General features: G+C 41.4%; 3 protein-coding genes across 3 annotated transcripts; all 3 read right to left on the bottom strand.

Annotated features, from left to right (window-relative positions):
- Positions 1 to 5,949: 5,949 nt before the first annotated feature.
- Positions 5,950 to 8,513, bottom strand: LOC121378074 (filaggrin-like). The gene is made up of 2 exons (XM_041506174.1): positions 8,482 to 8,513; positions 5,950 to 8,446 (listed from the first exon to the last, which is right to left on the bottom strand). Exons 1-2 carry the CDS (start codon positions 8,511 to 8,513, stop codon positions 5,950 to 5,952), a joined length of 2,529 nt encoding a protein of 842 aa, XP_041362108.1.
- A 9-nt stretch (positions 8,514 to 8,522) lies between these two features.
- On the bottom strand, positions 8,523 to 14,369 carry LOC121378073. The gene is made up of 3 exons (XM_041506173.1): positions 14,274 to 14,369; positions 12,357 to 12,689; positions 8,523 to 11,222 (listed from the first exon to the last, which is right to left on the bottom strand). The coding sequence occupies exons 1-3, from the start codon at positions 14,367 to 14,369 to the stop codon at positions 8,526 to 8,528; spliced, it is 3,126 nt and encodes a 1,041-aa protein (XP_041362107.1). The 3' UTR covers positions 8,523 to 8,525.
- A 1,609-nt stretch (positions 14,370 to 15,978) lies between these two features.
- On the bottom strand, positions 15,979 to 23,127 carry LOC121377266. Its single transcript, XM_041505195.1, has 3 exons — positions 22,900 to 23,127; positions 21,357 to 21,660; positions 15,979 to 20,883 (listed from the first exon to the last, which is right to left on the bottom strand). The coding sequence occupies exons 2-3, from the start codon at positions 21,651 to 21,653 to the stop codon at positions 19,330 to 19,332; spliced, it is 1,851 nt and encodes a 616-aa protein (XP_041361129.1). The 5' UTR covers positions 21,654 to 21,660; positions 22,900 to 23,127; the 3' UTR covers positions 15,979 to 19,329.
- Positions 23,128 to 27,653: the final 4,526 nt, after the last annotated feature.

Here is a 27,653-nt window from a genome sequence, read left to right as displayed (position 1 = left end):
CCTTTAAGGTTTCATTTATTAAATTTTAAAAAATTGTTTTTGTTTCTAGTACCGAGAATGGTGTAAGGACGTGGATAGGGGTGAACGTCCACAGAAACTGTTGGAGTCGTTGCGGTCCGCCACAGACAGTGATGACGACCACAGCACGCATACGCGGCGGGAAACTTAGACGGAAGCAGACGGCTTCAACAGCATGACGTCACAGAAATAGACGTTTTGTAGCAGACATTATTGTAACGCAGATCTTATTATATTTAAAAAGCAGTAGCCAATTTTACAAAGCCTTAGCAGTTTACCGGACATATATTTACACGTGTTTGGCATTTATTTCACGCGAAAGATTATCCTTTTTACCCCCCCCCCCCCCCCCCCAACAAAAAACCCACAACAAATTAGTATAAACATCCACTTTATTTAACCAGCTACGTAGTCTAGACTCAAATCTCAAAGGACATCACACGTACATGTATGCAATTTGTTTGGCCCTGCCATAACATTAAAGTCTCAAACTGTAGCGTTGGGTCACTATAAACGTGTTGTTGTTTTTTTGTTTATGTGTTTTTAAAAGCATGAAGCCTCTTTCTGATATTTTGGGATCAAACTAAAGTAAGGTTTCTTAGCCATAAATCATAAAAATAACTTGGTTTATTTAAAAAAAAAGAAAAAGTTAACACTATCTGTTTAAAACAAAATTCAAAACGGCATGAAGTAGCGAACATTAGCCTAGTAGGAACGCACATGTGGTGTATATTGCAAGTCACGTTATTAGTGCGACTAGCTTTAAAGCTTCTTCGTGTAACGTTGAATCAGAAGAAAAGTAAAAAAAAAGAAAACAAAAAAAGATACAAATTTTGAAAAGATGATATGAATATATAACAGTCCTAACTTTATTACTTTTTTAAATAGGATATGTACCCCCACCTCCACCCCCACCCCCACCCACAGGTATCCCCAAACAATAACGTCAGATATGGAATGGAATGGAAAATTGTTTAACGTGCACATTCAGAGCAAGCTGTTGTAGCGCACGCCTGTCCTGGGCACAAGTGCCTGTTCCTCCGTCCAGGACAGGAAAGGTTGGGGTGGGTGAAGGAGGGACTGCCTGCACTGGCAGGTGCAAGTGAGCACCAGCAGTCCGACCGTAGTTGGTAACAGGCGTCAGATATGTTATAGTAACGTTATATAATAAAGAGTAGGCCTATTCTATTTGTATTAGGGGTTTCTGTTTGGGGGTACCTGTGCCCCCCACCCCAGCCCCTCTGTATCCACCCTGGTAATATTCCCTATGATGACTGCAAACATCTGTGACCTGTTCTGACCTCTGTTTTTCACAGTTTAATTTATTTCTGTGTCTAGTGTGATTGACAAATGCAAATTATAATATGCAAATTTTAGATGTAGTATATAGACACATTGGATAGTATTATTATACTCCCAGGGCAATCATTTGCAATGACAATACTAATCATACGGAACAACAGCATATTGGTGAATAATGTATGTGTATATCGAATTTATTTTATCATGAATATGTATATTTCCGTTAAAAATTAATTTATATATATATATATATAAAAATTATTTTTTAATGGAAATATTATACATATTGATAGTAAAATAAATTCGAGAATAACACTATCAAAATTTCCGCAAGATATTGATATTTTTAATAGACAAAAGTTAATGGGATTCAAAATTAATATTTCCAAACTGTATATATAATAGACTTTTATGCATCTAGTTCATACTTTGTTTTTATTGGTAGATTTTATGTAAATAATATTGTTATTTTTGTCTTTTCAATATACTGTACATATGTATTTTTTTATGTTTTGAGGGGATTTATAAAAAACAGATTATGTTGCGGGTTTTTTATCTGTTTGCCACGAAACCTTATTATTCATAAAATGTACTAGTTCATTATAAAAATGAACTCCAGTCAGAAATTCCTGTTGATGCTCGTACATTGCAATGATTGATGTTGATTGTGTTTTGTTTTGTTTTTTTTGTCAGGGGTGATTTTTTTTCTGTTGAAAAGGGCTTTTTTCTCTCAGTTTTTTTGTTGTAAAATGTATTCAAGTATTATAATTTGTGTCTTTGTAACACTGTTTTTTCTTCTTGGGTGGATTTTATATACATATTTTGATTTAGTCTAGGTTTTTTGTTTGTTTCTTTGGTTTGTTTTATTTTGGTTTTCTTCCAAAATAAAAATTGTAAATATTTAAGATGCACACGTATTTTGTACATAATTAATGCTGAATTATTTAACTTAAACGGAAGCAGTATTTTTGTACACAATTCAGTTTTAGTGTAAATTTGTTAACTTGATATAGATATATATTTATTAATTATTGTTGACACAGATGTATAATTTATTAAATATTGTTAGTGTTATCACATTTTACTTACGGTTGTATATATTAGTATATTGTATTTATTTTAGAAAAATCTAAGAATTTGTTACTGTTATTTATGTTATTAAAAAAGAAAATGGTTTATTTGTCATTAACTCAGAATTATTATTAGTTGCCTCTTCTTGTTTTTTTTATTTATTTATTATTATTATTTTTTTTTTTTTTTTTAAATATATAATTGGTTGTTGAATTTGTATGGAATCAGACATTTATTTAATTTTTCAACTGAAAAATCAGAAAGGCCAGGAAAGTCAAAAGATCCAGTTAAAGTATAGAGATAGAATAGTTCGACTGATGGCGAACGTTTACGAAACTTATCAAGTTTATCAAGATAGAACTGCAGGGCTTCTATATTATGGTAGCCCCACTCCCATGGCTAGTGATATTCAGTGTTGGGCTAGTAAATAACTACTATTGTCATGCCAGACAGGGCTTCTATATTATGGTAGCCCCACTCCCATGGCTAGTGATATTCAGTGTTGGGCTAGTAAATAACTACTATTGTCATGCCAGACAGGGCTTCTATATTATGGTAGCCCCACTCCCATGGCTAGTGATATTCAGTGTTGGGCTAGTAAATAACTACTATTGCCATGCCAGACAGGGCTTCTATATTATGGTAGCCCCACTCCCGTGGCTAGTGATATTCAGTGTTGGGCTAGTAAATAACTACTCTTGTCATGCCAGACGGCTAGTGACAAAAAAAAAGGGAGTCAAATATTGCAGTTGTCTATTTTGTAAATGTTAGTGTTTTTAAGCTCTATCTCCCTCTTTAGGTGACATATCTGATTATTACTATTATTTAGTAAAAGTGTATTAACTTAAAGTAGGGCTAGTGAATTTTTAATTGTGGGCAGTAATTTTCTTTAATCACTGATCCCATTGCTAGTGGATTTTATAAAATCTCTAGAATTTCTAGAAGCCCTATACAACTATTTTATTTAATGACGCACCCAACATGTTGTAACTACGGTTATACGGCATCGGACCTATAGTTAAGGATCACACGGATAATTAGAGAGGAAACCCGCTGCCGCTACGTCTTTCAATTAGCAGCAAGGAATCTTTTTATATGCATCATCCCACAGACAGGACAGCACATGCCACAGCCTTTGTTAAACCAGATATACAGCACTGTCTGGAACTAAAACTAGTCCAATGGGCCCACCGACGGGGATCGATCCTAAGGCCGAGCGCATCAGGCGAGCGCTTTGCCACTTGGCTACATCCCGCCCATGCATCTGTATCGGTGTAGTTAACGTGTACAGTAATGAGTAAAACGTAATATTCACGTTTTGAATGGTAAATATATCTGTATAAAGGTAATACTGATCAACACTAGGCCTACCATAAAACAAATAAAATAATAATAATAATATTTGTCCAGCTATAAATATTTGTTAATCATCAGCTTTTGGATATCAAACATTTAACAATTATGGCAGTCTTAGAGGAATCCCGCTACAATTTTTATGTTAGCAGCAAGAGATATTTTGTATCCACGTTCCCACAGACAGGACAGCACATACCGCAGTCTTAGTTAAATACCAGTCGTAGGGGACTGTTTGGGATGGGGAAAATCCAATCAGTGAAAGGATCCATCGCTGCGGTTCGATCCTACAACCCGAGTACCTCGGGCAAGCGCTTTACCGTCTGAGCTAGACTCCGCTTATGGCTATAAATGTTAAATTATTCTATTATAAACTTTTTTTTTTTTTAAACTGAAAATGATTTCTTCTTTGCTAATCATGAATGAATGAATGAATGAATGTTTAACGACACCCAGCACAATTGCTTAGCATAGGCATGCTTTTATACTCGACAAAATTAATTAATGGTAAATAGGTTTTTGGTAAGTTTTTGTATTGTAAATTATTTTATCAAGCTTTGATCACAGATGGTTGTAACGTTGAATACATGTTGACCTGTGATGCATGTAAAAAAAATTAAAAATTAATTAATTTATTTTTTAATTTTATTCTTTTTTAATTTTAATTTTATTTTATTTTTGTAATACTTTGTACTACATATAAAGAAAATGCCGATTTTTTTTTTTTTAATCTACTGGTCACTTAATTAATTTTGTTAAGTACATATGACAGTTAGGAATGGCTGTTTGTTGTGAATTTCACCCGGTGGTAAAGAATAATGACAAACATTAAAAATTATGTATAAATACATGATTAATAAAACATTTAAATGACACAAACGCGTTATTTTTATTGAGATATTTTTTTTTCAAATGAAAGTTGGGCTACGTTCACCCTGACAGAGAAGAAAGAAAGCTCACAGACTAAAAAAAAGAAAAAAAGACACCGACTCTGGGTCTAGTTCTGGCGCTGTCGAAATTCTAATGACTTACATCGTGACCGTTACAGGGACAGACTCTAGTTTTTAAAGACAAGGTATATTTTTTCACCTAGACACTAGTTATAAAACCATAAAATGGACACTAAGTTTGGTTAATTTACAAACCTGTAATAAATTTGGATACAACGGAGTGAAACAAGAGTCTATGACGTTGACACACCCTTAAAATAGACTAAAACGCAACTCCTATAGCCGTTACTTCTCAGACGCACATGCTTTAAAAAAAAATATGAAACATGCATTTTGTGGTATTAGAAACACTAGGGTGACCAGAAACACTTCGGTTGTACGGAAGTGGATAATCTAAACAATAAAATATAAATAATGTTGGATTTCAGTGATCATAAACGGCTCTAATAGTGAAAAACATGCCATAGTGCTTAAAAACTAGGGTCTGTCCCTTTAAGTAGTTCATTTAGAAAGAAACAAAAGAATGTTTGTTTACCAACAACACAGCACATTTTAAAACTACGGCTATTTGGTGACCAACATAATATGGTTATTTTGACATGGTCCACGAGACTCGGGGGGGGGGGGGGGGGGGGGGGGGGGGGGGGGGGGGGGGAAAGAGAGGGAGGGGAGAGAGAGAGAGAGAATGAGTGATGGAATAAGAGACAAATGAGAAGAAACCCGATTCCGCCACATAGACTACACCTTTCGAAACAGCGAACCCAGTAACAATGCCAGTAAACTCTTCCAGGGCAACCTGTTCATCCAGACCCAAATAAAACCGTACAATATGATGCAGATATGGTTTATTTAAACAGCTAATGTGCGGATCATGGGAAACCCAGTAACTATGCCAGTAATCACATCCAGAAGAACACTTCATCCTGACTCAACTATATTGGCACAATATGACGCAAGTATGATTTATTTAAACATCATCTAGTCGCCCGGCCCACTATAACAAGCACAGTCCTTTCCCATTGTCTTTTTATAAGGTTCATAAGAACATCACTTGTCTTAAAGGTACCCCTATCATAATCGGAGATGTCTGAATATAAACTAGGAATCTTCATTTCAATCATAGTTCTTGCTAGACTATCAGACGCTATATCATCAGCAGCTTGTTGGTCTAACACAAAGTTTCCCACCGTCAGACAGTCCATCACCATCACCTACCACTGTTCTTATCTAACAGTCACATTTAGTCCCACACGTCTCAGCAGGTTTGTCTGTGTCCACCAGAAGTGCTCCTGCTGCCAACAGAGTCACGTCTGCTACGATCTGGACTTAGTCTCTCTCCACCAACGGAGTTACGTATGCTACGATCTGGACTTAGTTTGTCTCCACCAACATAGTTACGTCTGTTGTGATCTGGACTTAGTCTCTCTTTATCAACGGAGTTACGTCTGCTGCGATCTGGACTTGGTCTCTCGCCATGAACCGAGGTATGTCTGCTACGATCTGGACTTAGTCTCTCTTTATCAACGGAGTTACGTTTGTTGCGATCTGGACTTAGCCTCTCTTTATCAACAGAGTTACGTCTGTTGCGATCTGGACTTAGTTTCTCTCCATCAACAGAGTTACGTCTGTTGCGATCTGGACTTAGTCTCTCACCATCAACAGAGCTACGTCTGTTGCGATCTGGACTTAGTTTCTCTCCATCAACAGAGTTACGTCTGCTGCGATCTGGACTTGGTCTCTCGCCATCAACCGAGGTATGTCTGCAACGATCTGGACTTAGTCTCTCTTTATCAACGGAGTTACGTTTGTTGCGATCTGGACTTAGCCTCCCTTTATCAACAGAGCTACGTCTGTTGCGATCTGGACTTTGTTTCTCTCCATCAACAGAGTTACGTCTGTTGCGATCTGGACTTAGTCTCTCACCATCAACAGAGCTACGTCTGTTGCGATCTGGACTTAGTCTCTCTCCATCAACAGAGTTACGTCTGTTGCGATCTGGACTTAGTCTCTCTCCATCAACAGAGCTACGTCTGTTGCGATCTGGACTTAGTTTCTCTCCATCAACAGAGTTACGTCTGTTGCGATCTGGACTTAGTCTCTCACCATCAACAGAGCTACGTCTGTTGCGATCTGGACTTAGTTTCTCTCCATCAACAGAGTTACGTCTGTTGCGATCTGGACTTAGTTTCTCACCATCAACAGAGCTACGTTTGTTGCGATCTGGACTTAGTCTCTCTGCACCAACAGAGTTACGTATGCTACGATCTGGACTTAGTCTCTCTCCATCAACATAGTTACGTCTGCTACGATCTGGACTTAGTCTCTCACCATCAACAGAGCTACGTCTGTTGCGATCTGGACTTTGTCTCTCTGCACCATCAGAGGTACGTATGCTACGATCTGGACTTTGTCTCTCTCCACCAACAGAGTTACGTCTGCTACGATCTGGACTTTGTCTATCACCATCAACAGAGCTACGTATGCTACGATCTGGACTTTGTCTCTCGGCACCAACAGAGTTACGTATGCTACGATCTGGACTTAGTCTCTCTTCACCAACACTTACTCTCTTTGGACTTACATCTGTAGATCTATCGACGCCATGTCTCGCCCCTTCGTCACGGTAGGTTTCTATGTGGGCGCTACCAGGTGTTATGTCTCCGGTATCTGCAGTCAGGTCGGCGTTACCAGAGGCCCCGCCTTTACTAGATAGTCGATAGCTGCCAACATATTTCATCACATCACTGGCAGTTTCAAAGTCTTTACTACCTGGAATTATTTCCTCGATATCTTTAGACGTAACAGCGCTATCAGACCTTCTGCCTCTGATAGGGTACCGTGTTCTACCATCAGGAGAGTTTGTTCTGTCTATACTAACAGTATTAGCATTATCTGATGTTGCCCCCTGGGTATGTTTAGACCTAACATCACTGCCAGACCAGTCTCTACTAAAGTGCCGTGTTCTATCATCAGTAAAGTATGTTTTATCTCCATCAACAGTTTCTAAATCAATTCTTTCCGATGTTACCCCTTCGATATCGTTAGATCTACCAGTACTACCAGCTCGTCTGCCTCTGCTAGAATGTCGTGTGTTTCCACCAGAAGGTATTTCACCACTAACAGATTCTACATGTGTACTACAGGTTTTGTTATCAATATCGCCAGACCTAATCGCACTACCGAACCGTTTATCGCTGCTAGAATGTCGTCTGTTACCATCAGAAGTTAGTTTACTAACAGTTTCTGCATCTGCGTCACAGGTTTGGTTCGACCTAGCATCACTCCCAGACCGTCTATCTCTGCTAGAATGTCGTCTGTTACCATCAGAAGTTATTTCACTAACAATTTCTGCATCTGCGTCACATGTTTGGTTCGACCTAACCTCACTCCCAGACCGTCTATCTCTGCTAGAATGTCTCCCTTTAACGTCAGGGGTTGTTTTGTCTACACCAGCAGTTGCTCTGTCTGGACTTGAATTCTTGGCCGACGTGACGACAGCGACGGTTGCTTTATCTTCGCCATACACGTCGCCAGGTTCGTTGTAAAGTTCTTTGTGTGAAGTGTCAGCTACACCATCTCCGTCCGTAGTTCTAACCACACTTCCAGATCGTCTGCTTCTACTAGAATGTCGTCTGTTGCCATCAGGAGTCGTGCCACCACTAACAGTGCATTTATCCGTACAACAAGGTTCACCGTCTTTGGTGCATGTTACGTCCCCTCGATCGGCCGACCCAGCGTCACTACTATCAGATCTGGTTACACCAGAGTTACTCCCGTCACCACTAACAGTGCCGGTATCTGTACCACAAATTTCTCCATCTCTGTTGCATGTTACGTCCCCCCGCGAGAGCCAGATATCCACGCTGGTCTGGAGTGCCGTCTGCTACGTCCAGACGTTACGTCACTACCAGCAGTTTGGAAATCCGTAACGCGGGTCGCGCCCACGTGATCTGCACACCTAACCACGGTACCAAATGTTTTGGCGGCGGACCGTCGTCTGCTACCGACTCCACCAACGATCTGTGAGCCTGCACCAGACCACCACGCTTTACTGCTGACGTCAATCGGAGATGCGTCACCACTAATGATTTCCCTGCCGGGACTACCGCCTGCCAAGTCCATTCCATCGCGGTAGCTAATAACGCTGCCTCCATCAACAAAGTGTGATTTGCTACCACCAGTCAGTGTTCTGTCTGCACCAGCAGTCACCCTCTCTGGACTGATACGTTTAGCTGACTCTCCATATATTCCCCCATCTTCTTTGTGACGTTCTCTGTATGCGCCGTCGGTTGTTATGACCCTTTCATCATTTGTTTCCCTGAACACAGCGTCAGTTAACCTGACTCTCCCAGATCCACCATTACAACTATTAACAGAATTCGTTCTGTCATCCCTAAGAGCTTTTAAATCTGTAGCGCAGATTATGTCCTTGGAAAGAGTCGACCTAAATGGAATGCCTGATAGCACGCCTCTGTCGGAGCGTCGTATGCCACTATCACAAGTTATTGCGTCATTACCAACTGTTCCACTAGCTGCGTCAGTAATGTATGTTGATTTAATTCCACTGCCAAATTGCCCGCTTCTGTCAGTGTGTCGTTTGTTACCATCAGAGGTCGCTACGTCACAAGCAGCAGTTTTCAAAGCTGTACTACAAGAGATGTCATTTTGATATGTACGCGCACCGACATTCTGCCTGCCTTCATCACAACAGTATTGTCTGCAGTTATCAGATGTTGCTCTGTCTGTACCAAGATTTGCTCTGTCCATACCAAGATTTGCTCTCTCTGGATTAAGGCGTCTAGGTGAAGTTCTAACGGGGCGGGCGTTGACTATGCCTCGTATACCAGTGTCCTCACTGTAAATGTCTGTATACGTACCACCTGATCTTGTTCTCGCACTGCCAGCTGGTTTTATATCCATTCTACCAGTCGTCGCAGCAACACCATGCAATGGCGTGCAATCTGCGGTATCGGTTCGCCAGCCTGGACTGAACTGTTGTCTGTAGCGGCCAGGACTAATGTTTAACGTTCTAATGACGCTCTCTAGTTCTTCGTCATCGTCGTCACAACCTATTCTGCCTCCTCCGTGAAGCCTTTCTCGTTCCACCATGCCAGTCGTGTCAGCAGTGGGAGATGTGTGAACAGACCCAGCTGTCCGTCTCCCGCCAAACGGAGACGCTCGTCCGTCGCGGTCACGTCGACTTCTCTCAGGACTGGTGCATGGATCTCTGCCACGCACGCCCACGTCCGCACAAAGCATTGTTGTCCTGTAACCACCGTCAACTATGTCTCCGGACATCGTTCTACTCCTGAACGGATCTGAAGTCCGTCTAGAACCAGTCAGAGCTCGCCTGTTTACACCAACAGGATCCGTGTCTACAGTTCTGGTTGTGTATCCACCAGTTGTGGCCATGGCGTCACCAGCTGTGGTCCTGACGCCACCAGATGTGGCCATGACGCCGCCAGATGTGGCCATGACGTCACCAGGTGTGGCCATGACACCATCAGAAGATGGTATTCTGTGACGAGAGGACATCCACCAGTCTACACCAACAGCTTCTACGGCTGCACTGTAATCCGCCATGTCCCCACCAGCTGTGCTTCTGATTTCCATGACACTATCGAGAATTTCATCGGCCTCGGACAAAATTTCGTCGCCCACCACTATGAGCTCCTTTATCTCATCCAGCAGCTCGCACCCTGCCAACAGAAGATCGTCAGCTCTTCCACAGCTTTCGCCAGGCCTGTCGAGGTTCTCGTTCGCCGTCTCATAGAGATCTGCATTCAATCTGTCGACGATGCCAGCGGACGTTCTTCCATCTACGGTCGATCTGGCGTCGCGGGAGAAGACGGTTCCAGTCGCTGCTCTGTCTATGCAGGACGCTGGACGTCCCGACGACACACGCGACTCCGACTGTGGGTGCCTCCTCTCCAGCAGTCGGTAGATGTTGTAGTCTGACGTCGCCCTCCAGACGTCGTCGACCGAAGTGGAGGGCGACAGCGAAGAGACGAATCTCTCCCTGGTCAGGGTTCTCACTCCAGAGCTGATCGGGATTCTGGTCATTGACACGGGGTCATTCATGGTCGCTGTGGCATCCTCATCCTGCTCTCCCTCCTCCTCCTGCTCCTCTCCAGTCTCCTGCAGATCAGATACAATAACTACGTCTGCCGGGTCGCGTGGTGTGACGTCTGCCGGGTCACGTGGTGTGACATCTGCCGCGCCACGTGGTATGACGTCTGCCAGGTCACGTGGTGTGACGTCTGCCGCGCTGCGTGGTGTGACGTCTGCCGTGTCACGTGGTGTGACGTCTGCCGTGTCACGTGGTGTGACGTCTGCCGGGTCGCATGGTGTGACATCTGCCGCGTCACGCGACGTCACGTCTGCTGCAGCAGTTTGAGTAGCTGTGGCAGATACTGAAGAAGAAGAAGTGTCAGCTGTCGTGTCCTGGAAACTGGAACTCTCAGCCTCGGCCTCGACTTCTTGTCTGGCGTTGGAAACCAACTCGAGGGTTTCTGACAGCGTGAAAAGCTGAAAAAATGGATGTAGGAAGAAGTAGTTACAGTGCAAATGACGCAAATGGCGCTTATAAATATCAATATATTAAAATCTATAAAAAGGTCTAGACCTAGTTATTAGGTAGCATGAAATATGTTCCGCAGTTGTTTTGTTTGTTTAGAATTGTTCTGTTCTGTTTTACTTTGCTTTTTGTTTTCATTTCATTTCGTTTTTGTGTTTGTTTTTTTCTCTTTTTTTCTTTAGTTGTTTGTCGTTTTCTTGTCGTTTGTTTGTTTGTCATTTTGTTGTTGTTTGTTTGTCTGTTTACCGGCCTCGGTGGCGTCGTGGTTAGGTCATCGGTCTACAGGCTGGTAGGTACTGGGTTCGGATCCCAGTCGAGGCATGGGATTTTTAATCCAGATACCGACTCCAAACCCTGAGTGTGCGCTCCGGCAAGGCTCAGTGGGTAGGTGTAAACCATTTGCACCGACCAGTGATCCATAACTGATCCCAGTCGGATCCCAGTCGAGGCATGGGATTTTTAATCGAGATACCGACTCCAAACCCTGAGTGAGTGCTCCGCAAGGCTCAGTGGGTAGGTGTAAACCACTTGCACCGACCAGTGATCCATAACTGGTTCAACAAAGGTCATGGTTTGTGCTATCCTGCCTGTCGTAAAAGAGTAGCATATGTGGCGACAGCGGGTTTCCTCTAAAAACAGTGTCAGAATAACCATGTTTGACGTCCAATAGCCGATGATAAGATAAAAAAATCAATGTGCTCTAGTGGCGTCGTTAAATAAAACAAACTACTTTTTTGTTTGTTTATTTGTTTTGTTTTTAGATTTGTTTAATAGTTTTTTTTTTTCTTTTAGTCTAGCCTAAATTAACAATGATAGAAAACACACACACACACACACACACACACACACACACGCACGCACGCACGCACGCACACACACACACACACACAAAAACACCAAATAAATCAGGCCAAACCCCAAACCAAAAACAAAAAAAAAAAAAAAAAAAAAAAAAAAGAGAAAAAAAAATCCCAAAAAAACGAAGAAAGAAAGAAAGAAAAAACGATAAAGTTTGGGTTTTTTTTTGGGGTGTTTTTTTTTGCGTATTGTTACTTGTCCCACCCTACTACCTTGCAGCTCCTTACCAAACTTTTGTCTGACGTCTGCTCGTCTGTATTCTGTTGGTACGTCTCCTCCATTTTCCTGAACACGTCCACCAGCTTGGAGAGTTTGAAGTCTGCCGGAAACGAGTCTACTCCGGTAGAGGGCAGGTCGAACACTCGTCTGCACTCCGGACATCGGACGAAGGAGGTGTGTCCGACCAGGTCCCAGACGCTGGGATCGGAGCGCCTCTCCATCGACAGCAGACACTTGCGACAGTAGGAGTGGCCACACCCTAGTCTCAGTGGGTTGGAAAACAGTTCCATACACACGGGGCAGGTTAGCTCCCCTTTCAGGGCTTTGTCCATTTTCTTGTCCTAAAAAAAAAGAGAAAGAAAAAAAAAGTTAATTTGTTTAATTTCACAGTGGCGGATCCAGAAAATCCATTGGGGGGGGGGGGGGGGGGGGGGGGGCAATAACATGAGGCGGAATGCCAAGGGAACTTTTGATCGTAAAATAAAATAAAATAAAAATATTATAATAAAATTATAACACAAAATTTAGGGGGGGGGGGGCGGGCCCCTGCCCTCCTAGATCCGCCTCTGCTTCACCACCTAAACACATTGATTTATTAATCATCGGCTAATGGATGTGAAACGTTGTGTTATTTAAAGTTTGTTTAATGTTTAACACCAGTTACTATTGTCCGAACCAAACTACAAAAACATTACTCTCCTACCTTTAATTGCCGTTAGATTTCCTCCAAAGTTTGTCCAGACACAAATCGCAAAAAAACACCCACTACAAATATACAGATTCCACACATGAGACTGCAACGATGTCGCCGATATCGCCTTTGGTGAGAATGCATAGGAAAAAATACATGCAGTTTTCTGCCGTCTGCCTTGTTGCTTGTTTATGGAATACTCTTCAAGAGGGGTGAAAGCCTCCAAAGTATGTGACACAATTAATATGAAATCAATGATCTTTAATGGTATCATTAAAAAAAAAAAATAATAATAATAACAAATAATAATAAATAATATGACGTCATCACGTTTGCTTTTATATCATAACATGTTATGACGTTGTTAGATTAAGTCCTATCCTTTCACCCCTCTTGAAGAATATTCCAAAAAAAGTCAAAATGGCAGCTGGCACAAAATTACATGCTTTTTGCCCAATGCGCTCTCAGCGAAGTCGATATAGGTGACATAGTTATCATCTGGTATTTAGAATCTGCGTCATTGTAATGGTTTTTTCAAGATTTGTCTGGACAAACATTGGAGGAAATCTAACAGCAAAAAAAGGTAGGAGAGTAATTTTTCGTAGGTGTTAACAATTTGGTTCGGACAATAGAGCACATTGATTTATTAATCATCGGCTATTGGATGTCAAACATTTGGTGATTTTGATTTTGATTTTGATTTTGAGAAGAAACACGCTACATGTTTCCATTTTTAGCAAGGGATCTTTTATATATGCACCATCCCACCGACAGGATAACACATACCACGGCCTGTGATATACCAGTCGTGGTGCACTGGCTGGAGCGAGGAATAGCCCATTGGACCCACCAGCAGTGCACCGGTCACGACTGGTATATCAAAAACTGTGGTATGTGCCATCCTGTCATTGGGATTGTGCATATAAAATATACTTTGAGAGAGAGAGAGAGACAGAGAGACAGAAACTGAGAGACAGAAACAGGCAAGAGATGGGGGGGGGGGGGGGAGATAGAAAATGTGAGAGTTTATGCCGCGTCACTGACGTCATAGCTCTCACAACGTAGAAACGTGCCGATTGAAAATATACAACCCTGTAACACCACCATCACCACCCCATATCTTAGCTAGGTACGGACCTATGTATGTGTAAGGTACTGTAGCCAAATCAGTCTATATCTGTAATAAATAAATAAATAAATAAATAAATAAATAAATAGGATGTACGGATCTTACCACTTTCTGTATTTTCCGTCTGTAGGCTACTTGTTTACGTAACCGTTTTTCCCCTGACATGACGTCATCATTCGCATATCTTCCCCAAAAGAGCATCGTTTGTCAACTAGGTATTCATAAAGGTGTCGGAAGATACTCTGTGTGTGTGTGTGTGTGTGTGTGTGTGTGTGTGTGTGTGTGTGTGTGTGTGTGTGTGTGTGTGTGTGTGTGTGCGAGGGTATTACTGTCAGTGCAATGGCCTGGCAGAGCCGGGTACAATATTTTTTTTTAGGGAGGGGTAGGGCCTACGTTTAAAGGGGTAACCTCCAGCATTCAGAGGGGGTGCAGCGTTCTGGGCACACACCTCAGCTATCTGGGCTATCTGTCCAGGACAGTGAGTAGTGGTTAGTTGTTAATGGTTAGTGAGAGAAAAGAGGGGATGTAGTGGCCTTACTCCTACCCATTGAGTCGTTAAAACTCGCTCTGACTGGGAGCCGGTACAGGGCTGCGAACCCAGTACCTACCAGCCTCATGGCCGAGTTAGCTACATGTACAAGATTAAAACATGCATTAGCATGTATTATCTATATGATAAGCTAAACATCCACAGAAATACTAAAACAAACCCCCAAAATTAAAAAAAAACCCAAAACAAACAACAAAACTACAGTAAACAAACACGAAAAAAACCCCACACCAAATCCAAAACAATAAAAACAAATAAAAAGTAAAATAAACTAACAAAATCAAACACAAAAAGAGAAAATAAAAAATAAACCAACAAAAAACAGCCCTTCCCCTAAAAAAAAACCAACAACAAAAAAACACAAATAAAATGAAAACCCCACCATCAAAAACCTTGTTTGACCCCTACTCTATATAAATAAAGAAAACAAATCTGATTTTAATATGACCCCTACCCTACTAGAGATTGTGTCTCCTCCCTTCAGATTCTGACAGTGGTTGTGACCTCCACCCACCCCCAACCCCATCCCCGATTATAGCAATAACCTATATCGTTCGTACAGGCCAGCTTTCATATATTGACACATTAATTCCACCCCAATTACAAAAAATATATACTAACAAGTACTGCCACCTTCACATACTTGGGTAGCGTCATTAGCCAGGTTGGAGGTGCAAGCATGGACATTCAGAGCAGATTGAATAATACCAGAGGTGTTTTCGTTGGTTTGAATGCAATATGGAAATCAGCACAATATAGCACACGTACGAAGCTAAGAATCTACCAGAGCTGTATACTTACCACCCTTCTCTATGGATCAGAGTATGACAGAGAAAGACCTGTCTAGGCTATCTTCCTTCGACACAACCAGTCTCCGGAGAATCCTAAAGATATTGTGGCCCAGGAAACAATTTAATCTCCTTTGAGCAAGTACTGGGAGAGACCAATAAGGAAAGCATGCGAACCATCATCACCGGAAGACGGTGGAAGTGGATTGGCCACGTGCTCCGAAAAGAAGACACGTCTATCACCAGAACTGCAGTGCGCTGGACCCCGGAAGGGAACAGAAAGAGAGGAGGTCCGAAAACAACATGGTGCCGAACAGTGGAATTAGAGATGAAGAAGACAGGACACAGTCGGGGCACCATCGAGAGATTGGCAAGGGATAGACCGGCGTGGAGGAACTTTGTCGCTTCCCTAAATGCCACTAGGCGTGAAATGAAATGAGTGAATTACATAAAATAAACAACAAACAGAAACAGCAAACCAAATTTTAATAACAAATATTCGTTATACATGTATAATATTATTATTGTATATGCATAGTTGTCTGTTATAATACTGCCATATCATAAAATGCAAAGAAAATAAGGCACTGGATTATCGTAAATGAGCATTCGCATAGTTAAACATTGGTTTCCTTATAAACCAATGATGAAAAATATAAAATAAATAGAGAATATTCATCACATATCCACTGGAATGGCATCTAGTTGTTTTGTCAATGTTAATAATTGATCCAAATTCAAACAAAGAATTGTGATGCCATCATGCCATTTATAAATAGTATTAAATAAAATTATTTCTAGAAATTTTTGTGGGCATTAATCAAAGGTATAATCATTACATTCCACAAGAAATATCAGTAGCGGATCCAGGGGTGTCCAGAGGTCCGACCCCCCCCCCCTTTGAAAACCGCCCATAACCTTTAAGGGGAAACGTGATTATATTAACTGTTCTAAATGCTTAAATAATAATATCACACTTGACCCCCCCCCCCCCCCCCACTTCAGATTTGGACCCCCTTTCAGAAATACTGCATCCGCGGCTGAATATGAATTTAAAAAATTGGTCGCTATGCAACTGTGCGACTGCCTCTTTAAATGACACTCCCATTTAAACCCACACCTGAATAAAAACATGGAATACGTTTTGCGTAACATGCCTGTACACATGCAGAGGTAGATAAAAAAAATAAATCCATACAGTTCAATTGGCCGAGCAGAAGCCAGGGCCGTAGCTAGTGGAGTGTGTGTGTGTGTGTGTGTGTGTGTGTGTGTGTGTGTGTGTGTGTGTGTGGTAGGGGTGGTGGTGGTGCAAGGGTGACAAAAAATCAATTTACTGGTTATTGATATTGACGTTTTAAGTATGTAACATCCCTGAAATGGCTGCAAAATGGTCTTGCAGAGCCTCTAGATTTCAAAATTTCGGAGAGGGGGGAAGGTGCATGCAACCGAACCCCCATGTGTCTTGCGCCTTCCATGCTCGATCGTTCCAAGAATTCACCTCCACCTCCTCCCACCCTGCACCCACCCACCACACACAAAATCCTAGCTACGGTCCTGAAAGCATATTATAATAAACCACGTGATCTCCGATGAATTTCACCTGCTTCCACGTGTGCCAAGCATAATTAACATATATATATATATAAAAACAAACCGATCACAGTCTCAAGCTAAAAGCAACAATATGCACGGAGATGTTTGTTATGCAATATTACCAAACAGTATTTCTCTCCTTATCAATAACAGTTACCACGACTTTTGATATATTCCTGCAGCTCGGGGGTGGGGGTGGGGGGATGGGTGGAATGGGGAACTGACTGAACAATCCACTTCACCTCCGCTCCGTTCCACGAAGCGATCTTAGCGTTAAGATAATCTGAACTCCATAAGGTAGCTATGCACTTAAGGTGATCGTACCGCTAAAATCGCTTCGTAAATCTTAAGACAAAGGTGAATTTTAATTGTAGAATGCAGTAAATTGCATTTCAGGGCATCTAGTTTTTAAACATTTTACGGGGGAACATAACCCCGAACCCCTTAGAAACTTTGCTTTGCACCCTCGATCTCAGTCACCCTCCCCCCCCCCCCCCACACCCTTCCCAGTGACTACTAGTATTGAATAAAACCATGAACATATGTTAAAATGAAAATGAACGGTTGCACTCATAGCTTTGGGGCAGTCACCTCGCTACCCAACCCGCCCCAATCAGACTTCAGAGATAATACCCCGCAAGCCTGATCTCTCGAAACTAGACTATCGAAGAATTCAGCCCTTTTCAAAAAGACACTTGAACAATTATACTGCTGTCTCCAAAGAGATCCCAAGGCAAACCAAGCTTCTCCTGGATAACACAGCATTTCCAGACTCCGGTACAATTACCCCCACTACCCCGTCTTCTCTATACAGGCTCTGAGGTACTAGTATTTACCCTGCAATTCTTCTTTTTCAAACAGACCCCATGATTGTACCCTCTCAAAACAGACTTTTGGAAAAATAGCTCCTCTACCACCCCGTCTTCATCCTACAGGTTCTGGGGTATCTACCTGCAATCACGTCCTTTCAAAATAGACCTCTAGATAAATTGCCCCATGATTGTACCCTCTGCAAACAGACTTTTGGAAAAATAGCTCCTCTACCACCCCGTCTTCATCCTACAGGTTCTGGGGTATCTACCTGCAATCACGTCCTTTCAAAATAGACCTCTAGATAAATTGCCCCATGAGTGTACCCTCTCCAAACAGACTTTTGGACACCCCCCCCCCCCCCCCCCCCCCCCCCAGTCTTCTCCCTACAGGCTCCTGAGTATTTACCCTGCAATCCTGTTCTCTCAAAACAGACCTCTAGAGAAACTGCCCCATGATTGTTCCCTCTACAAACAGACTCCTGGACAAATAACTCCCACCCCCAGTCTTCTCCCTACAGGTTCTAGGGTATTTACCTGCAATCCTGTCCTCCTCAAACAGATCCCTAGAGAAATTGCCCCACGTCTGTACCCTCTCAAAACAGATTCCTGGACAAATACCTCCACTACCACCTTTTCTTCTCACTACAGGCTCTGGGATATCTACCCTGCAATCATGTCCTCTGCTAACACACCCCAGAAAAATTAGACCATAAGCATGCCCTCTTCAGACTCCAAGACAATTACTTTTCCCAACATCCCGACTTCTCCATACCTACATTTTCTCCCTACAGGTTCTGGGGTATCTACCTGCAATCCTGTCCTCCTGAAACAGATCCCTAGAGAAACTGCCCCATGACTCTACCCTCTCAAAACAGATTCCTGGACAAACACCTCCACTACCACCATTTCTTCTCACTACAGGCTCTGAGGTATCTACCCTGAAATCATGTCCTCTTCTACCACACCCCAGAGAAATTAGCCCATAACAATGCCCTCTTCAGACTCCAACACAATTACTTTCCTCAACATCCCGACTTCTCCATACCTGTAGCTAGGCTTTGAGGTACAGTGAAACCCCTCTAAACCGGACACCCTCAGGACCAAGTAAAATGTCCGGTATTAAGAGGTATCCGGTTTTGAGAGGTTAAGTTCTGAATCGATTTTTAAAAAGGACCGTTAAAAATGTCCGGTTTTGGGGGAATTCTGGTTGACTGTATATACCCCGCAATCCTATCCTCTCAAAACAGACTCTACGACAATTAGTCCTGAAATCCTGCTCTCTCCAAACAGACCCCAGATAAATTAACCCCCATAATCGTGTCTTCTGCGAACAGACTCTTGGACATGTACCCCTGCAATATATATATATCCTACCGTGTACAAACATACAGGTTCATCACCAAACTGAATCCGATCCTTTACTGAATAAGTCCATCGTCATCATCGTCCTGACGTGGAGGCATGCGCAGACGACTTCCCGTGTGGTCGGTCAGCAGATCGTCGTCCGAACCGTACGCCTTACGAATCTCCTCCTCGGAAAGTGACGAGGAAGACGAATTAAAAAACGAAAACAGCGATCGCTTCTTCTTCTTCTTTGTGTGCACCACCCTTCTCGCTGTTCTCTGCTGCGATGATATTGGCATCGATGATGCCATTACGTCCTGCTGGCTTCCCCCGGTTGTATCAGCAGCAGCAGCCACGCTCCCTGCTATTGGATGTGTTTGAGTACTGTGTACAAACGAAACTGATGGTGTTGCTGAGGCCACATTTGCTTCAGAATTAGATATTTCTCTTTCAGCAGCTATTGTGCCTCTAGAAGCTATATCACTAAGTTCACTAGCAGTTGCCGCAGTTCTTAATCCACTAAAACTAGCTACTGGTTTAACTCCTCTAATCATGTCGTTATTAGAATTTACTCCTTCTCCAGCAATATGTCCTGGAACGCCACTACATGTTGCTGCAAGTCCACAAGTCGAAGTTCCGACATTACCAGGAGAAGAGAATGTGTCTGGAACTGCACCAGATGTTGTACACTCACTACCAGATTCTACATCTGCCCTGACAGCTGACACATTGCTAACAGCTGCTGTTTCTATATCACCAGCAGATCCCGTGTTTCCACCAGATGTTAGTACATCTCGGGAAACATTTGGGCTATTTCTGTTTCCATTTTCAGAACCAGCTGGATTTATTGTTAACCCACCTTGTCTTCCAGTTGTTCTATCTGTATTCGCAGGTCTTCTACCACCAAAACTAGTTTCTCTATCTATATCTACGGCAGCTCCGTCTGCACTAGGTACTGCAGTATGATCTGAACGAACATCACTAAGAGGTGGAAGATTTTTTTCTGGAAGACGATAAATATTAGAATCCGAAGAGGAACTAGACGAACTTCCCCACCCCTCATCGTCCGAGGAAGACAAAGATAACAGGGAGGAAAAGAACCGTAGCACCTTGTTCTTACGTCTTCTCCTGCCAAGTCCACCAGGCTGATCACGAGGACCAGAGTTGTCATCATCACTGTCGTCAGAATGCTGAGTCACAACTCTGGCCGGTCGTCTGATTCTAGAGCTCTCTGGCTCATTGGGTACTACCACGAAACCATCGCTTTCAACTGATGGAGGTCTTCTTCTGGACAATTCTAATTCGGAAGGTACCGTCCCAGTGTCGTCACTTTCTCCGGCCAAACGTCTGCCTCCCGATGTCTCAGATTCGTTAGGTCGTGTCTCAGTATCCTGCAGATTTGTACCAGAAGAGAGAAAGGACGTCTGACGCAAATCCCCAGTGATGTCGTCTGCTGCTGTGATGTCTGTCGGACTGTTACCAGGACGATCACTTGTAGCTGCTGAATCGTCAGTCGTACCCCGAGGATTGGAGCTGGCGTCTGTTAGGCGGTCTGGTTCGTTTTCTTCATCTTGTCGTGTGATGGAAACATGATCTGCTATGACTCCACGTTCTTTTGCTGTAGAGTCCTGAAATAATTTCAATAATAGTTTTATTTAATCGCATGGTGGGGGATTGGGGGATGGTGCGGGTGGGGTGTGTGTGTGTAGCGGTGTGGTTAATTAGCCAAAAATAACGGGAAGGGGCAGCAAAAGTAAAAAGATATTCAGAAAAAGCCATTTTAAATTAACGTTTGAGGACATTTCTTCAGTTCTTTCCTGTCCATATTTTTTCTTCTTTTAAATTTAAAATTACTTTTGTAATTTATTATGTTGTCTTACAACAATACTCCACCAGCAAATTGACTGTTATGTAAGAAATATTATGTAAGAAAACAGCAACTGCGTTGGCCTAATAATTAATTGTTGAAACCTTTAAAAATCTGATACCACAGATTTTTATTCGAATAATGTTTTTTATGTGTTTTGTTTAAAGCATGACATTACATTTCGTATGCTAGTGACTATCAGAAACAAACCCGGATGTCTGAGACCGCTCTTACCACATTCGAGTTTTGTGTCGTCTGCTCCGCACCCGTCCCATAAGTCTCTTCCATCTTCTTGAACACGTCGACCAGCTTGGACAGCTTGAAGTCGACGGGGAACGAGTCTACTCCAGTAGACGGAATGTGGAAAACGCGTCTACACTCTGGACAACAGATGGCGCCGGGCACGGACCGTTTCGCCATGGCCAGCAAACAGTTGCGACAATATGAGTGGCCGCACGCCAGTCTCAGCGGGCGGGAAAACAGTTCCATGCACACGGGGCAACTTAGCTCCCCTTTCAAATTGTCCTCCATCTTTTGTCTGGAAAAAAAAAAGAGTATGTTTTGTTTAACGACACGACACCACTGGAACATATTGATCAATTAATCATCGGCTATTGGATGACATTTGGTAATTCTGACTCGGAGTCATCAAAGGAAACCCGCTACATTTTCCCTAATGAAGGAAGGAAAATTGTTTAACGTGCACATTCAGAGTAAGCTGTTGTAGCGCACGCCTGTCCTGGGCACAACTGCCGGTCTCAGCCGGCTCCTCCGTCCAGGACCGAAAAGGGTTGGGGTAGGTGGAGGAGGGACCGCCTGCACTGGCAGGTGCAAGGGAGCACCAGCAGTCCGACCGTAGTCAGTAAGAGGCGGGGGGAGTTTCCCTAATGCAGCTAAGGATGTTTTATATGAACTTTCCCACAGACAGGAAAACACATACCACGGCCTTTGTCCGGTTGTGGTGCACTGATATAAAACCACTTTTTCATCCACTACTCTCACTACAATGTGGGTGCCCCCTGACAATGTTCCCCCCCCCCCCCCCCCCCCCCCCCTCCGATATATATTTTTTTTTTTTCGGTCGGTTTGGAATCGATGCCCGTCGGTGGGACCATTGGGCTATTTCTCGTTTCAGCCAGTGCACCACGACTGACATATCAAAGGCCGTTGTATGTACTACCCTATCTGTGATGGTGCATATATACAAAATCCCTTGCTGCTAATCGAAAAGAGTAGCCCATGAAGTGGCGACAGCGGGTTTCCTCTGTTAATATATGTGTGGTACTTAACCATATGTCTACCATATAACCGTAAATAAAATGTGTTGAGTCGTAAAATAAAACATTTCCATTTCCATATTCTTTATCAATACAATGGGGTTGGGCAGCTGGATATCTTGCCGTTCGCTAACAAAATTAACACACACACACACACACACAGGCGCGCGCGCACACACACACACACATACACCACACACACACACATAGACAGACAGACAGACAGACACAGACACACACAAACAAACACACACACACACACACACACACACACACACACACACCTGACTACCATACGTTGTGTTTATATTTCGCACCCTCTGCTGACGGGATTTGGCAGGTAGGCCTACCGAGTTCCGAACCTAGTACCCATTAGCCTTACACCCATTAGCCTTGCACCCGCTGACTTAACCACTGCAGTATTGCTCACGTTTAGTTACATAGTCAACGCGTTGTAGGTAGGTGTTCATTACATCAACAGGTTATAGCGACTGACTCACCTTTAGCAGTCTGTCATGTGACCATCCTAGGACACCTTCGTTCTGCCCTTTCTGCCCTTTCCTTGTTTTTAAAAAATCACTACTTTTGTCATGTACAATACCCTTTGCCACGCCTTCGTGTCCATGACGATCACAAATTCCAGAAACGGTTAAAAAGAAACACACAGTTTGAGAAAGTCAACGAGTAACTCGCTGAAACAGTTATTTCTGGGTTGAACGCACGGGAAAGACCGAACGAGCAAACCCGAAGTGTCCCGAATGATGATCGTAAGTCTACGCCACAAATCGATGTTCAAAATAGTTAAATTCAGAAATGTTTTCTGTCGTGGATAAGGATTCAGTGTCAAATTATTTTTTAAGTCTGTGTCTTTTATAGTAAGAAACTTCGATGAAGAGATGTATTTTAGGGGATAAAAGAATTTTATAAGATGTTAGTACAGTTTGTGTGTGCGTGCGTGTGTGTTTTAAGATCCCATAGCTAACTGCTAATGGAAATGTATCAGGGTTTTTTTTCTAGTAGCTGAAATTAATATAAATCAATGTGCCCTAGTGGTGTCATTAAAAAAAAAAAAAAATCTTTTTTTGTTTTGTTTTTAATAATAATAAAAAAAAAACGCACAAAAATACTTTTTAATTTGGGCTATATGACTTTCCTCAAGCGCAAGTATGCGTAACCTGGAGCAAAACCACAAATTCGGTCAAAAATGATACAGATATTCGGGGAATATATATATATATATATACACACACACACAGATACAGATATATATATATATGTATAGATAATTATGTATATGCCCCCCCCCCATTTTTTTTTTTGTTTTTGTTTAACGACACCACTGGAGCACATTGATTAATTAATCATTGGGTATTGGATGTCAAACATATGGTTATTCCGTCTCGTAGTCAACAGAGGAAACCCGCTACATTTTTCCTATTGCAGCAAGGGATCTTTTATATGTACTTTCCCCACAGACACGAAAGTATATACCACGGCCTTTGTCCAGTTGTGGTACACTGGTTGGAACGAGAAAAACCCCCAATCAGTTGAATGGGTCCGCCGACGTGGTTCGACCCTGCGACGCAAGCACCTCACCTCAAGCGACTGAGCTAAATCCCGCCCCTCGCACAAGTGTTGATGTTCCCTACAGTGATTTTAAATATATTAACCAATATATATTTTCGACTTGTTGCGAACAAGTTTGATCTCTTCGTTCTCTGAAGCCAATCTCGGGAACCCATTGGGCTATTTCTCGTTCCAGCCAGTGCACCACGACTGGTACATCAAAGGCCGTGGTATGTGCTATCCTGTCTATGGGATGGTGCATATAAAAGATCCCTTGCTGCTAATCAAAAAGAGTAGCCTATGAAGTGGCGACAGCGGGTTTCCTCCCTCAATATCTGTGTGGTCCTGAACCATATAATCGTAAATGAAATGTACTGAGTGTGTCGTTAAATAAACCATTTCCTTCTTCTTAATTTTTATACTGTACTGGGCCTAATTTCACAAAAACATCGTAAGCAAAGTTTTGCACGTCAACGTAAATCTACGACTAAACCAAAATTCTCATTACTATTATAGTACAACAGATATAGTTAGAAGTACACGTATTTCATTTTATTTTCCTTAAAATACTCCAGCTTCCGTAATGATGTAAGTTTCTTCATGAAATAGACGTCAAACACGTGTAAACGCAGTCGGTTTAACTGCTAGTAGCAGACGTAAACTTACTATATTTAGTGAAATGGGCCCCAGTATTTTAGCCAAGCTCTTCACACTGTTTTTAGATAATTATTTTGAAGTTTTAATGCAAATAATAATATTCATGTCATTCCCTTTGTTTGACCCCCAATAGCCATTGTGTATTTTTGTGCTGTGGTGTCGTTAAACATTTATTAATACATCCAACAGGTTAAAAAAAGAAGAAAAAAAAAGAAATATTTTATTTAACGACACACTCAACACATTTTATTTATGGCGTCATAAATATGGTTAAGGGCAACACAGATGTTGAAAGAGAAAGCTGTCGCCAATTCATGGGCTACTCTTTTCGATTAGCAGCAAGGGTTCTTTTATATGCACCATCCCAGACAGGACAGCACATACCACGGCCTTTGATATACCAGTCGTGGTGCACTGGGTAGAGTGAGAAATGGCCCAATGGGCTCACCGATGGGGATCGATCCTAGACCGACCGCACATCAAGCGGGCGTTTTGCCAATCCCACCCTTACATCATCAATCCAAGTCAAAAACTAAAACCAAACCCCACAATTTTCTACATTTTATTGCAAGTACATGTACATCGTATTTACACATATCTTAGGTACAAATGAATTCATCTAGATTAACTGTATTTAGAAATTACTGTGACGTGGTGCACTGCAAATGCTATACAAAGGCTTGTTATTGTTTTACAAACACACACACATATATATATATATACAAACACATACGTAACGCTACACATGTAAATACCTATTATTATATTACTATCAATACATAATATGCATATAAATATCTGTTTTCGGCAGACGTCTTTGGAAAGGAATGTGTAAAACAAGAGTCTTAGGTGGAGATAAGCATATTTGAAATGGTTTATTAATTGCATATACATTTTTAATTGAAAAAACTAAACAAATCATAGTACTTAACATGCATTATGTTGTTAACAACAAAGGCTGCACTGAACTGGTGGGTGGGTGGTGGTGGGGATGGGGGGAGTTGGTGGGGAGCTATGGTTTACACCATAGTATAAGCTGGGTATTTCTGGGATAAATTGTAATACACATTTCTGAGGTACTTTGGAACACTATCAATGCACCTTTATAAAAAAAATAAAAAAATAAAAAAAAGAAAGAAAGAAAGAAAGAAAGAAAGAAAATAAATAAATAAATAAATAATAAACAATAAAGAAAGAATAAAAAACCCTTGCCCCCTTAGAAATATCTCACTTATGCCCTTGGAGTTATGCCTAAATTTACAAATATGATTATTACCAAAATTATAACAAAGCAATTACACTCAATCACACACACTATTAAAGTAGAATTAATGTTACAATTACTGTACAATGTAGGTTATTACTAAAGATGAAATTTCAGTGAAATTCAAGAATCAAACATTTTAAAACAAACAACATATGGAAGCTGTGTAATATTTATGACAATTTAAAGCCACAGACCCTAGTTTCAACACGTGACACCAAGTTGGGTTAATCTTCAAACCTGTAACACATTGAATAAAGTTAGAAAAGAGTCAAACAAAACTCTGTGATGTTTGAAATGGAGGAAATACCCGTAAAAAGTAGACGAGCGTGTCTCCATAACCCTTACTTCTCAGAGGTATGAGACTCTATAAATATGAACAATGTATTTTGTAATATTAGAAACACCAGGATGACCGAAAACACTTCGAATGTACAGATATAATTAAACCAAACAATAAAATCTAAGAAATGTCTCATGTCACTTTTCAAAAATAGCTCACATAGTGAAGATTATGCTGTAGTGTTAAAAATCCAGAGTCTGTTACTTTAATTCGAAGAAAAAACAACAACGTTATAGCAAGCACATAGTATTCAAACCATTGACTATAATGAGAATGCCAAAGGTATCACCTTCCAAAACTCATGAACATGGGTATACTTTTATTGTAAAATATCCACACTCCAGCCTGCATAACACATACATGTAGGTTCATGTACTATCATAGTCACATTTAGGAAAAACACTTCAATGTAGATCAAAGGGTTTCATAAACACCACACTTTGTACATAACCTAACCCAACAACCTTTATATAGACCAAGTTGGAAAAATTTAAAACATTAAAATAATTATACTGTGTAGTGTACAATATCAACCAAACCAATAAACGTTTCAAAACAAAACGTAACGTAAGTATGATTAAACAACAAAACAGAATGTATAACCAATAATATAAACTGAATAATTTCAACAGTAAATACTCTTACATCTTTATATAAATGAAACGAGTCCCAATAATTGAATAACATTAAATAAAGACCATACACAAAATAACATATTTAATCTATAATTACGACTCCTCTAAAATTTCAACTGTAATTTTCTGAATGAATGAATGTTTAATGACACCCCAGCACGAAAAATATATCAGCTATTGGGTGTCTAACTATATAATTTTCTGCAGTACTGAGGGATAGGATAGTTGTTTTTTTGCGTACATATTTTGTGTATGGTACCATATGAACAACAAATAAAATATAGGTCAATCTCATGGAAAAATATAGGTCAATAACCCAAAATGTGGGTAATAATGCACAAAGAACTTAGCACAAACAAGTATTTGTAAAATGAATATGCACCGTAGTATAATGCAGAGATAATGCAGCCCTTGACAAAAAACGCTGAAATATTTTTCAGCTAAGGACATGCGCCTTTTTTTCTTCTTTTTTCTAGGTGCCAAAAAAAGCAGAATTTCACTTAAAGGCTGCTAACTTTCATCTCTGTAAATGTCACTGACCCTAGATTTTCGAAGCTATCTTTGTGCCACAATATTGTAAGACCGTTGTAGGCCAAGGCATGCATGATATTGTAAGCTTCACATGCAGCTTATGATGGTTTTACGACATCATAGTACAAAGATATATGTGACTTTGAAAATCTGTAGCCTGAATAATAATATCATGCTTAGTGTTCGTAATTTACTGCCATATATTTCACAAATATAACTAAAGAGAAGTGTATAGCTGTAACAAGAATTAAGCATCTC

This window comes from Gigantopelta aegis, chromosome 7, assembly GCF_016097555.1.
Source record: "Gigantopelta aegis isolate Gae_Host chromosome 7, Gae_host_genome, whole genome shotgun sequence".
Classification (NCBI taxonomy): Eukaryota; Metazoa; Mollusca; class Gastropoda; order Neomphalida; family Peltospiridae; genus Gigantopelta; species Gigantopelta aegis.
This window is presented reverse-complemented; position numbering and strand designations above follow the sequence as displayed.

What these genes read in the sequence shown, in the direction of transcription:
- LOC121378073 (XM_041506173.1), bottom strand. Translation starts at nt 14,369, where the DNA reads ATGCTCTTTTGGGGAAGATATGCGAATGATGACGTCATGTCAGGGGAA. An exon ending in GACGGAAAATACAGAAAGTG is followed by an intron (nt 12,690 to 14,273) that starts GTAAGATCCGTA and finishes CTTTTTTTTTAG; the next exon opens with GACAAGAAAATGGACAAAGC. An exon ending in AGACGTCAGACAAAAGTTTG is followed by an intron (nt 11,223 to 12,356) that starts GTAAGGAGCTGC and finishes CCATTTTTTCAG; the next exon opens with CTTTTCACGCTGTCAGAAAC.
- LOC121377266 (XM_041505195.1), bottom strand. Translation starts at nt 21,653, where the DNA reads ATGGAGGACAATTTGAAAGGGGAGCTAAGTTGCCCCGTGTGCATGGAA. An exon ending in CGACACAAAACTCGAATGTG is followed by an intron (nt 20,884 to 21,356) that starts GTAAGAGCGGTC and finishes AAATTATTTCAG; the next exon opens with GACTCTACAGCAAAAGAACG.
- LOC121378074 (XM_041506174.1), bottom strand. Translation starts at nt 8,513, where the DNA reads ATGGAGAAATTTGTGGTACAGATACCGGCACT. An exon ending in GTGGTACAGATACCGGCACT is followed by an intron (nt 8,447 to 8,481) that starts GTTAGTGGTGAC and finishes TGGTGTAACCAG; the next exon opens with ATCTGATAGTAGTGACGCTG.